Raw genomic sequence first — 12379 nt, forward strand, 5'->3', positions numbered from 1 at the left:
GCACGTGTGTGCGTGCATGCTAGGTCACTTCAGTCGTATCCAACCCTTTGCAACCCCATGGACTTTAGCCCACCAGGTTCCTCTGTCCATAGCATTCTCCAACGCAAGAATACTGGAGTCGGTTGCCATGCCCTCCTGCAGGGGGTTCTTCCTGACTCAGGGACTGAACCCACGTTTCTTATGTCTCCTGCACTGTACACAGTTTCTTTACTGCTAGCATCACCTGGGAAACCCCAAATGACATATGGGCTGATATACAATTCCACTGCTGGACTATCTGCAAATTGAAATTTAAAAGTAATACTTTTCTTGTCTTATATTAGAGAGAACACAACAATTACAATGGAGCAAAATTTTAAAGCTGAATTTTGAATTCTAAGAAAAAAAAAATCTAGCACCAGGCAATAAATATGTACTTTTCCTTTGTGACATAGCTGGACAGCAATTTTACTTCACAAAATAAAAAGAAAACTAAAGTGCCATTTTAATTTAGTTAACTAACTTAAAAGAAGTAATTTTAATTAAACGGCCATCATTTTTTAAAGGAGATTTCAGCGGTCTATTATAGCAGTTAACTATCCAAGCACAGTTAAATGAAAGCCATCAGACTAACCAAAAAAAAAAAATTAAGGAAAGGTGTGGGTGGAATACGGAAAGAAAAGCATTATGTATTTTTAAACTTATGAATGATTACACCAGGTGTGGTAGAGACAACATGATCAGACTGGACAAAAGGATGTGAAGCACATAAAGTGTGTGTGATTCAGGGCGCTTCTTAAGCCTGTCCCCACGACCACGACCTTTGCGCTCAGATTCTTCGGGAAGTCTCCTCGGGTATCCGTGAAAAGGAGGAATGAGAGAGGGCCCTGCTAACAGACATGAAAGGCTTCCGGGGCAAAGCTTCACCACAGAGGAGACTGGGTCAGTGGGTGAGTGGGACTGGCCACAGGAAGCCTTTAGCAGCCAAAAGCTGGGGGCAAGCGAGAGGCCTGGGAAACTTTCTAAGGTCTTCGTTTAATCCTCTTACAACTGAAATTGTGCTGGAATGTGACATGTTTGTTTTCTAATAACCGAACCTGAGACCTCTGTTGGAACTGCTGACTCTTCCTTAGGAAGGCTGGTGCTATCAGTCTTCGCAGATTAAAACTGATCTCATACATCAAGTTAGCAAAACGGAAGCAGAAACAAAGCAAGCTGACATAACCGAAGGGAACGGGAAAAAAAAGACACAACTAAATGACTGCAGTGTGTCAGGCACGTGTACAAACAAAAACAGGGGAAACGCAAGTCTTCCGAAGAAGGGAGCTGACCCCAGGAGTCACTGACACTTGTGTGGGCACTTCTGATACAATGACTGGGGAGGAGGGCATGCTGACTGCTTTGGGAGGGAGGCTTTATTGTGACCGATTCAGAGAAGTGGTCTATTACCTCCAAATCAAACACCACCTTGCTTTTCGTACAGGCTGGCCAAAAAGTTCATTCGGGAAAACCTGCACGAACTTTATGGCCAACCCAGTAATCTGAGTTAGGCTCAGACGTATAAATGAGGAGGTTTTTTTTTGCTTTTCTTTTTTCCACCTACTCTAACACACACTGGTTTTTCCAGGAATGCAGTTACCATGTTAATTAAAGGAAGGCATGCTTGATTTTCTCTGAAGCTTTACAGGAGTTGCTTACCACTTTATTAATAAAATACCAGTATGATAATACCATTCTCAGTACTTGAGTCACAAATATAACACACATCCAGTCTGCATCTGTAGTGGACATACTGACAAAAGGTTTTAAGTACATGGCCAGCATCTAAATATCTAATTATTTTCTATTTGCATGTACTTAGGTGTGTGTAGATTGAAACACATTTTACCATATTACCTTTCTTTTGTCTCTAATTTATATTGCAGCACATATGTAATTTATATAGACAATTTTTTTTTCCTGAAAATAGATTATTACCCATATATTTTATTTCAGCAGGTTATCATAAAATTTCAGTCAAATAGTGGGGATGCAGCATTTCTTAGGACTGAGGACCAATACTCCAAGTTACACATTTCACATTTGTACAGAACCTGGAAAGAATTTCTAACAAATATTCCCTCTGCATGTTACTCCTTACAAAACATGTAAGTCAGGAAATGCTCACCAGAGCATATGACTTGGTGAACACGTGTGGTAAGGCTACAGATGAGAAGGTGCGGCAGACGCCGACTGCTGCCTCCCCAAGTCCACTGGCTTCTCCCTCAGAGCCAAACCCCAGTCAGGAACAGCAACACTCCAGCTCTAAAGCTGCACTTCCTAGACCCACTTATAAATAGGAGTGGCCAACATGCAGAAGTTGAAAGTGTTGAATGGGGCTTCTAAGAAAGCTGTCTAGGAGGTTGAGTATGCTCATTCCCCCCTGCCTATTTCTCTTTCCTGCTGCCAAGAACTTGGTGGAGATGGCTGGTGCTTCAGCAGTTACTGATGACCTTGAGGTAACCTTAAGGACAGTAGCCCACCTGCTGAAAGAGGCAAAGCAAAAAGACAAAAGGATCCAGAGATCCTCTTTCTAAAAGAGCTACCACACCAGCCCTGGAACGCAAGCCCTGGGACTTCCCCACTGGCAAAAAGTCAACCTCTATCTTAAACCACAATACAGAGTGGCCAGTGGGTTCCCAGCTCTTACCATGTTTCCAAAGGCATCCATGCAACACCACTAATATTCTACTGCTGAGAATAAATGATATGAGCAAGAATATTCCAATTAATCTTTCTTGATATCTATGCAACTGTTTGATAGAGCTTAAGAGCAGGAATCATTACTGGGTTAGAACAACATGCCTACTCAAGATGGAGGGGCAGCAGGAAATGACTGAGTACGTGAACTTATAATCTCACCTTAATATAAGGGGACGCATGAAGCAAAGCTCTTTCTTCTGGGAGCCATAAGCAGAGATTAAAGTCTCTCTGTTGGTGCTACTACTATACTGTCACTGAGGGTAGAGAGTATGCCAGCAGAAGTGGCCAGAAAAATTCCAGGCAGGAGAACATCTGTTGTATCAAAACTAGACCCCATGGAACTTCAAGCATGTGCTCCCATGTAGCACCTCTCCAATAAAACTTTCAGAAAGAACTCGACTTTATTTCAGTGTGTTGTTCACAGATGTGTCAATTTAACAGGTATTATTTAAGCACATGAAAGATATCATACACACATTTTAGTAACTTTTAGCAAAATGTCTTTGTCTTTTTTAAGTACAGTAGAACTATATGGGGAAAAATGTTAGAATTTTATGAAGAGGACTGTTTTACTGTACAAACAAAAGATTTTTAAATAGTACAGAATAACCAGCAGACAACAAATTTTTTATTTAACTGATTTCATATTTTTAATAAAATAAAAAATTGAAAATAGCAGCCAAATTATTCACGTATAATGTTAAGTACTAAAACAATCAGTATAAATGAGTTTATGGTATACGATACAGTTCTGAATTTTTTAACTATAGAACCAGGTGAATTAATTTACTTAAGTTGTATGTTTTGTCTAAAAATGTGTTGTCAGCTTTCAGGCAGTCAAACCTTGTCCCACAAAGGGACAATATCTGTAAAAGATGAAAATCAACATTTACTATCAAAAAGTAAGACTTAACATACCATAATTTTTCAAAAGATCAAGTTGGCTCATTTTTTCACATTCTGCTCTTTGTTTTTCTTGGAATATAGTACTGGGTGACTTGAAGGGCAGTGGAAGTTACATTTTACAAAAAGTAACATTTTATAAATATACAAACTAATACACTCTAATACCTAAATGTAACTTAGGAAAAATGCAAGTGCTAAATAAAGCAAAAAAGGAGTTGAAGGTTAAAATTTTAGTCATATCATGGGTATGTTTGTTCTTAACATTTAAGAGGAAACTTAACTGTTCAAAATCAAGAACAATGGTCTAGCTCTTGATTATTTACTTTTAATCAAAACTGCACGTAAGATCTATAACTTGGGTTCCTGTGCACCACCCTCCGAAAAGTTCTGCCAAACCTCAGAGGCTTGCCTATTCCTATTCCAGTACTCGAGTCTCTACGCGTCTCACTAAATCTGATTAGAGCTCAGTGTCTCCAGCAGGAGTCCCCTTCACTCACAAACAGACTGTTGCTCTGATCTAAAGAAAGAGATCAATGTCTGGAGATCACTGCTGGTGGCTGCAAAACCCAACAAACCAACAGCCAAGTATGACCTGTGACAGGTCAGTGAGGCCTGAACGTGGTGCTCCATCAAGTCCCCAGTGCTAGGACAGTATTCCCACGATGTGACCAAAGTGGGCAAAATACACAAGCTGCATGCTGCTGCTGCTAAGTCGCTTCAGTTGTGTCCAACTCTGTGTGACCCCATAGACGGCAGCCCGCCAGGCTCTGCCGTCCCTGAGATTCTCCAGGAAAGAATACTGGGAGTGGGGTGCCATTTCCTTCTCCAGTGCATGAAAGGGAAAAGTGAAAGTGAAGTCGCTCAGCCGTGTTCAACTCTTAGCGACCCCATGGACTGTAGCCTACCAGGCTCCTCTGTCCATGGGATTTTCCAGGCAAGAGTACTGGAGTGGGGTGCCATTGCCTTCTCCGCACAAGCTGCATAAAGGCAGTCGTTTATTGAAATGAATGTACACTTTGCATGTTTTAAAGAAACAGTGGTCCGTCTTCAAAACTTTTATGCATCGACTCAAACCAGCATCATCTACGGCGCTTCCTTCGCAGGGTGCAGCTCACCAACAGGGCAGAGCCCTCCACGCTGAGCCTGGAGGGTCTCCCATCCCCATGACACTCTCCAGCACTCATGGCATTATCCTCAAATCCAAATGTTTCCTGTTATATCCGTACATTGCCCTACAACATGCTCATCCAAGACGAATTTTTAACTAGGGAGTTTACACTGGAGAAACCTTACAGATACCCAGCTCACCAGGCGGTCAAAGTTAACACCGTCAGTTACAGGAAGGCTTGGTATCCTGTGCCCCTGGGGTGACACCTGGCCCAGGCAGTCCACACGGGCGAGGGGTTGAGGGGTATGCTACAGAAGGAAAGGCCTGGAATCTCTGACTGTCAAAGACACGGGACAGTGAAAGACTGAGGAATGTTTCAGTGTTAAGATACGTCCACTGCATGCTTCTGGGGCTGGAAAGAGAGAGATGTAGCTGGGACCAGGGAGACAGAGATGGTCCACTGGATGGATGGCTGTTTGTATCAGTGGTGATGTGGTATCAGGCTGGAGACGGGTGGGAGGCAGGGGGCACAGAAAGAGCATAAAACTGGGTAATCTGGTCAAGGCAAGGGGGGAGCTCTCTGCTCTAACACTTTTCTACAGCCTGAAACTATTTTAGATTTTAAAAAATTTAAAAGGCAAAAAGAAAAAAGAAATCCCTTCTTTGAAAGTCTTCTCTGTCCATCCAGTTCCAATCACCATCGCTTTGAATTCACATCTCAGCTGCAAACATGTTTTAGGCTAAAAATTGTGATCTGACACAGCTTGGGAAGCTGTTTATTTGCCATCAGATTATTTTAAACTATTAGTGCCAATTTACGATCTAATGAAACTGCATCATAGGTAAATTGAAGTTCCCATGTCAAGATGACCCTTTTTTTGAAGGCAGTGGAAACGGTGAGAGAATTCTGTGCTTTGCCAGAAGTGCCAAGGGCCGCGGCCAGGCTGCCTGGCCACGGGGCTGGAGGATGAGACTGGTCAGGTCAGGCGAGGCCGAGCTAAGTCCGTGCAGGCCAAGACTGCAGCCCAGTCGTGCCAATCACCTGGTGTGAAAACTGTTCAGTCCCACAGTAATCTGGAAGCCACTGCAATCAAAGCAGCTCCTGAGAAAATCATTAGTAAGCACGAGTGAAGGCTTCATTACACCAGGGATAACAGGGTCATTCATTCATTTTCTGTGTTACAGGTCAAAATTAGATGTCGCCATGGAGATGGTGCACTGGGAGAAAGAACTGTATGCTTTTTTGGAACTCACACTTTCCTCATCAATCAATGTGATTACAAAATTACAGATCTATTCAATTTTCACTCTTACTCTTAAAAAAACTATCACTTATTTATACAGTTCCTAGTAAACACTGGATGCAACATTAAGAAACATAATACAGAGTTGACTATTTTTTAATTGCATGACAACACAGAATAGTGTTTAAAAGGGATCCTGTTAAGTAAAGAGGTGTCCAGAGACACAAATACATAGATATCAACTTTCATGGGCAGGAGATCAGACCACATTCTGAAGCAAATACTGTAGCGTACCACATGTCCATTTAATTCACCCATGGACACAACAGGGTCAGGAGACCTGGGCTCAAGGACGTGAGAAGGACAACTGCTTGGCAGACCAAGATGTGTCAAGACTGAAAAGCAAATGCCAGACAACTCTGACAGGTATGGCTGTGGTTCAGATCAAGGAAGATCTGGATTTAAACACAGTCATCCCTTGGTAATGAAGGAGAATGGTTCTAGGACTCTCCCCACCCACAGACACCAAAGTCAGTGGATGCTCAAGTGTCTTGTATAAAACAGCCTAGAACAGCTGGCCCTGTGTATCCACATCGCACACCCGCGGAAACAGAAGGCTGACTGTGTTTCCTAAATATCTCCTCTGGGCTCAGCTCTCCGCCAGGTCGGTTGAGGCATTTTCCCCCTGTAGTCTCACAGGAATCTCTCCAATCAGCGTACAGTGTGACAGATGCTCACTAGAGATGCAGAAAGCAAGCACACACTGAACTCCTACCCGCTCACTACTCACCTCCGGGAACTTAACCAGCATCATAAACAAAAGGAGACTGGGCTGGAAGGGTCAGATGACCACAGCGTGGACAAGACTGATACACCTGGACCTGGCGTGTACTTGGTGTCATCGCTGCATCTAGCATGGGATAAGGCACGGAGGGAGCACAGCAGTGGCTGAGAACACACAGGTAGCCTGCCTGGGGTCAGTCCCTGCTCCACCTCCTACAGCTGAGGACCGGGCACAGGCCACTTTGCCTCTGTGCTGTCCCCTCCTCATCTCTAAGAGGGGGCAGGAACGGTCCCAGTCCCAGAGCTGCGGGCATTCAATAAGGGGTTACATCATGGCCTGACAGCAAAGCCTGGCACAGAAGGTGGCAGAAGATAAAGCAGGTATATGTTAAATAATGAGTTTATAAAATGCTCCACTGAGATTCCTAAAACAGCAAGTAGCCACACACACTTGAAAACAACTGTGTGTGCTGTGACATGCAGAACACGACACTGTATCAGGTTTCCCTCTTTTCTAGAAAGGTGCATTCAGGAAGAGCAAACAGAGTTTGACTAGACTGAATTGCACGTAATATATATCTTTCTTAAATGCATGCAGTCAAAAAGGTTAAATTTCTGTTTTATTAGCACAGATGAAAATCTGAGCACTCTGAAAAAAATCCACAAACATCTCAGGGCTGTGTGGAGTCTGCTATCTGCCTCCATCCTTTCTTACTTACCAGCCTCACCCTCCAGGGAGCTCAGAAGTCACAAGGAAACTGCAGGTCAACTCGGAACTTTGCGTTTATTCTAGGCTAGCCAAAGCTTTGGTCTTTCCGGCTTCAAGTGTTATGACACATAAAAGTGTTGCTTCACCACCGCAGGAGAACTGGGCACTCACCTCGGAGTAAGCAAGAGTGACATGCTCGTACACCCCCTGGTGGTGGTGGATGGCGTCCTCCAGGTCCTGAAGCTCCGAGGGCAGGTCCACCTCGCCGCAGGCCTTGCACCACGAGTCCACGTTGCTCATATACTGGGGCAGTTTAAAAAAAAAATAAAAAAGATTATGTCTACCAACAGCAAATGATATTGAGAAGTAGCCCTCTTTCAACATGGCTTTGAAATAAGGGTGGCTGAGAGAGTGTCTAGGAAGAGCGTGTGCCTGACTCCCTGTATCAAATGGCACTGACCTGGGTTCTCAAACCAGATTCCTGGACTCTGCAAACCAGCACCCTGTCCCCCCGCTCCAGCCTCAGGCAGGTTTGGAGGTGGGCCCAAGAACCTGCATTAGAAATGACAGCCTTGGGTGGCTCTGTGGTCACTCCTGGGAGCGCCTTTGCCCTGCGTTGGCTGTTTTTCAGGCATCCTGGTTAATTCTCCCATTTCACGGTTGAATCCGCATTTCCATCTGCTCTGCGCTGCTGGCCATGGGGGGCATGGCCACCCGGTCCACCTGCACCCCCCAGCCTCAGCCGCACAGCAAGGTAAGCTACTCCCAGAGCTGCGGTCCAGCTCTCCTGCTCTCCTCTTTCATTACAAAGGCAGTGGAAGATTCCTGAAGTCATCTACCTAACAGTACAAAGACCAGAGGGTCCATCTGGCTACCTTTTCAAAAGTAAATACACACAGGAATTAAAGGAGACCCTGGGAAGGAGGCCAAAACGCCAGAGCTGTGTCCACGGGGGGTAGGGCGGCTGAGGGGTGTCCCTGCTGTGCAAGGAAACGGGAAGGGCCTGCAGCCTGCAGTCCTGGGCCACGGCTGCTGACCTGTCCTCAGCCTTCTCCACTGCCACCCCCACGCCAGGGCTCATCAACAGCTGCGAAGTCATGCCCAAACTTCCTAGGGAGACCCCAACAGCATCCACCATGAGAAGTGTCAAAGACAAGCAGCAGAAGGCTCAATTAAGGATGCGAATTCAATTAACACTAATTCAAATAAATAGACATAACGCATTTTCCTGGGTTTCTCCTCTTTTCTCTAGTTCCTCGCTGTCTCTCCACTCATCAGGGAATGCAGAGCCTGACTATTTAAAACACAGTGACTGACCTGCCAGACGAGAAATGTGCTACGATTCTCTTAAAATATATATGAGAATAACCTCCTGGGTACGTAGGACATTTTTAGAAATTTAGACAAGCCACCTGAGTAACCATTGTTTCTAAAAATCCCTTTATTATTAATGTATTGGCTCAGAAAAATATCTGCATGAAAATCCCAGGGCTGGAAACCAATTCACAAGGCATTAAGCGTCATCTGAAGGCACGTGGTTTCACATGGCTTTAAACATGACTACACCGAGGCAGGCCCCAGGGAAGGTCCTCATTACTCTCCCCCATGGTTCCTCCTGACATCACCAGGGCAACAGAAGGAGTAATAAAGTTATATTATGCCTCTCCCCATTTCCATGTACACACATATGACTACTTAGGCATATTTCTAAGCATTTTTTGGATGGTGTTCCAAAAGCAGACAAAAACACTGCTAAAACATAGTCAACTCCAATTTTCGAGGCTATCAATAAAGAGAAACCTTCGAGCAGTTTTATGGATGCCTACAGTTACTTAGATGAAGGTGAAAGAGGAGAGTGAAAAAGTTGGCTTAAAGCTCAACGTTCAGAAAATTAAGATCATGGCATCTGGTCCCATCACTTCATGGGAAATAGATGGGGAAACAGTGGAAACAGTGTCAGACTTTATTTTTTGGGGCTCCAAAATCACTGCTGATGGTGATTGCAGCCATGAAATTAAAAGACGCTTACTCCTTGGAAGGAAGGTTATGGCCAACCTAGATAGCATATTTAAAAGCAGAGACATTACTTTGCCAACAAAAGTCCGTCTAGTCAAGGCTATGGTTTTTCCAGTGGTCATGTATGGATGTGAGAGTTGGACGGTGAAGAAAGCTGAGCGCCGCAGAATTGATGCTTTTGAACTGTGGTGTTGGAGAAGACTCTTGAGAGTCCCTTGGACTGCAAGGAGATCCAATCAATCCATCCTAAAAGAGATCAATCCTGGGTGTTCATTGGAAGGTCTGATGTTGAAGCTGAAACTCCAATACTTTGGCCACCTCATGCGAAGGGTTGACTCATTGGAAAAGACCCTGATGCTGGGTAGGATTGGGGGCAGGAGGAGAAGGGGACGACAGAGGATGAGATGGTTGGATGGCATTACCGACTCGATGGACATGGGTTTGGGTAGACTCCGGGAGTTGGTGATGGACAGAGAGGCCTGGCATGCTGCAATTCATGGGGTCGCAAAGAGTCGGACACGACTGAGCGACTGAACTGAACTGACAGTTACTTAACTTATTTATCATTTCTTAAAGTATCCTGAGAAGTACTGATTATACTTACCTTCAAAAACATAGGACACATCAGCTTGTAACACGGAAACCTCATAGAAAAAGGACTCTGCACATCTAAGTTCACTGGGTTAAAACATCCCAGTGACAGAAAGAAACCTGACCACGGCTTTATAAGGACTTTTGTGCAAGCACCGTTTTTGTCTTTGATTTAGAAGATGGCAACCCTTAAAGGACCAGCTCCAGGCCCTGAATGTCTTCTGAAAGGCTCGACACCCAAAGGAGATAGGAACCAGAGCAGCAATCCCCGCTGGAGAACCGAGGAGGAGGAGGATGTTAACAGGTGCTCTACCAAGAAAAAAGACTCTAGGATCAAGTGTGGTGTTCCACGGGTACCCACAGAATAGAACCTCCTAGAGCCTGTTGATACAATAATGTGCCCTGTGAATATGGGAGGGGGAGGGACTCTGATGTTGGTCTGAAAACCTGACTACCACCCCCACACACACACACACCTCTTACTATCCTGACAAACACAGTTTGGGCGTGGAATGACGGGGGGATGCCCATTACAGAGCCCGATGGGCCCGACACTTCCTAACGGAAGACAGCAGACATAGGCCACTGTACTCTAGTGGGATCAGAGCACCAGCGGAGGCTCGGATGCTGTAAATGCTCCAATGTAAACCAAATACCTTTGCCGACAAAGGTCATCACTTTGCCCACAAAGGCCCATATAGTCATAACTATGGTTTTTCCAGTAGTCATGTACAGATGTGAGGGCTGGACCATAAAGCCTGAGCATCAAAGAATTGATGCTCTCGAACTGTGATGCTGGAGGAGACTCTTGAGAGTTCCTTGGGCTGCAAGGAGATCAAACCCGTCAACCCTAAAGGAGATCAACTCTGACCAGTCACCGGAAGGACTGATGCTGAAGCTGAAGCTCCGATACTTTGGCCACCTGATGCGAAGAGCAAACTCACTGGAAAAGACCCCAATGCTGGGAAAGACTGAGGGCAGGAAGAAAAGGGGGCAACACAGGATGAGATGACTGGATGGCATCACTGACTCAGGCATGAATCTGAGCAAACTCTGGGAGATAGTGAAGGACAGAGAAGCCTGGTGTGCTGCAGTCCACGGGATCAGAGAGTTGGACGGGACTGAGCAACTAAACAGCAAAACCAAATGAGTGAATACACAGTATCTGGCCAGACGTGGAGGAGAGGCAGGAGAGTGCAAGGAATTCTAGGCACCTCTGAACTCAAACCAGGAGCCGACTTCAGAGCTAGGGATTCTGATGCTCAGCAGAGTGGTCACTTGAGCGCTGCTCAGAGAGGATGGCAGGAGGCTGGGTCAGCCGGTTTGCAAACATGAGGCAGGCAGACGAGGGAAGAGAGATTAATACGTAAGCTTTAAAAGGAGAGCCTGAGTAATTAACTAGCAGCCTTATTTTCAGAAGCGTTTATGCCACTGCCCTCCATCTGCTAAGAGCGGGAACGTCCAGTTTGCTGAAATCGTCCAGCCTAGTGAATTTCATGCCCACCAGGAGTGCCTGATAGACTGTCAGCTGAACACAGGTGGTTAGCCAGATTTAGGAGACAAAGGGACAGGAACTTCCTAGAATGTAAACGCTTAAAATCCTTATTTAGAGGGGTTTTCTCCTCTTTGGAAAAATTAAGGCTCAGTGAATTATATATATATATATATAATACACGTACGAATTCCAAGTTCAGAGTTTCCTTTCTTATTTCTAATTTCCTAATTTTCTGCTTTCATTTCTAGGAAATATTACTCTACTGTTTCTTTCATCATTTCTACTCCCTGACTATGAATAAACTCACTCCCTTCTCCTGGTTCCTTTAAGAGAGATGAGGTCCTTTCTCTGCCCAGCAAAATCACAGGACAGATAAAGGGCAACTTCAACAGCCAAGGATGGTCACTGGTTACCACACTGGACAGTAGAGCTCTAGTCATTTTTTTAAAATAGTGAAAATTGGAGATTTTGAGGTGTAGTAAATTCAAGTTGCTTTAATTCTTTGATTTATAACAAGGTAATTCTAACAGCTTTGCTATGAAGCTCCTTACTAAAGGGATATAACACATGACCAAAAAAAGTAGAGCCCTAAACATCATCTACCAGAGAAACTTCTAGCCTTGCCGTGTCTCCAGTTCTGTAAACTGATACTCTGACCCCGTCCATACCTCACAGGAGATGAGGGCAGGAGAGGATAAAGCCAAGACAGCTCTGGAAGGCACAGTCTATGAAACGTCATTCTTATCTAGCTGTAACCTCAACATTTATGTGTATAAAGCCATAAGCGAATACCAACATGAGAACAC

General features: G+C 44.7%; 1 protein-coding gene across 1 annotated transcript in view; it reads right to left on the bottom strand.

Annotated features, from left to right (window-relative positions):
- TRIO (trio Rho guanine nucleotide exchange factor) overlaps positions 1–12379 on the bottom strand; it is a 349468-nt gene that overhangs the window by 182073 nt on the left and 155016 nt on the right. The window contains exon 8 of the mRNA XM_081520842.1: positions 7643–7774. Coding sequence (XP_081376968.1) covers positions 7643–7774 — 132 coding nt within the window. The remainder of the gene's footprint in view (positions 1–7642; positions 7775–12379) is intronic.

This window comes from Giraffa tippelskirchi, chromosome 8, assembly GCF_054371585.1.
Source record: "Giraffa tippelskirchi isolate mGirTip1 chromosome 8, T2T-mGirTip1v1.2.pri, whole genome shotgun sequence".
NCBI classification, from domain to species: domain Eukaryota; kingdom Metazoa; phylum Chordata; class Mammalia; order Artiodactyla; family Giraffidae; genus Giraffa; species Giraffa tippelskirchi.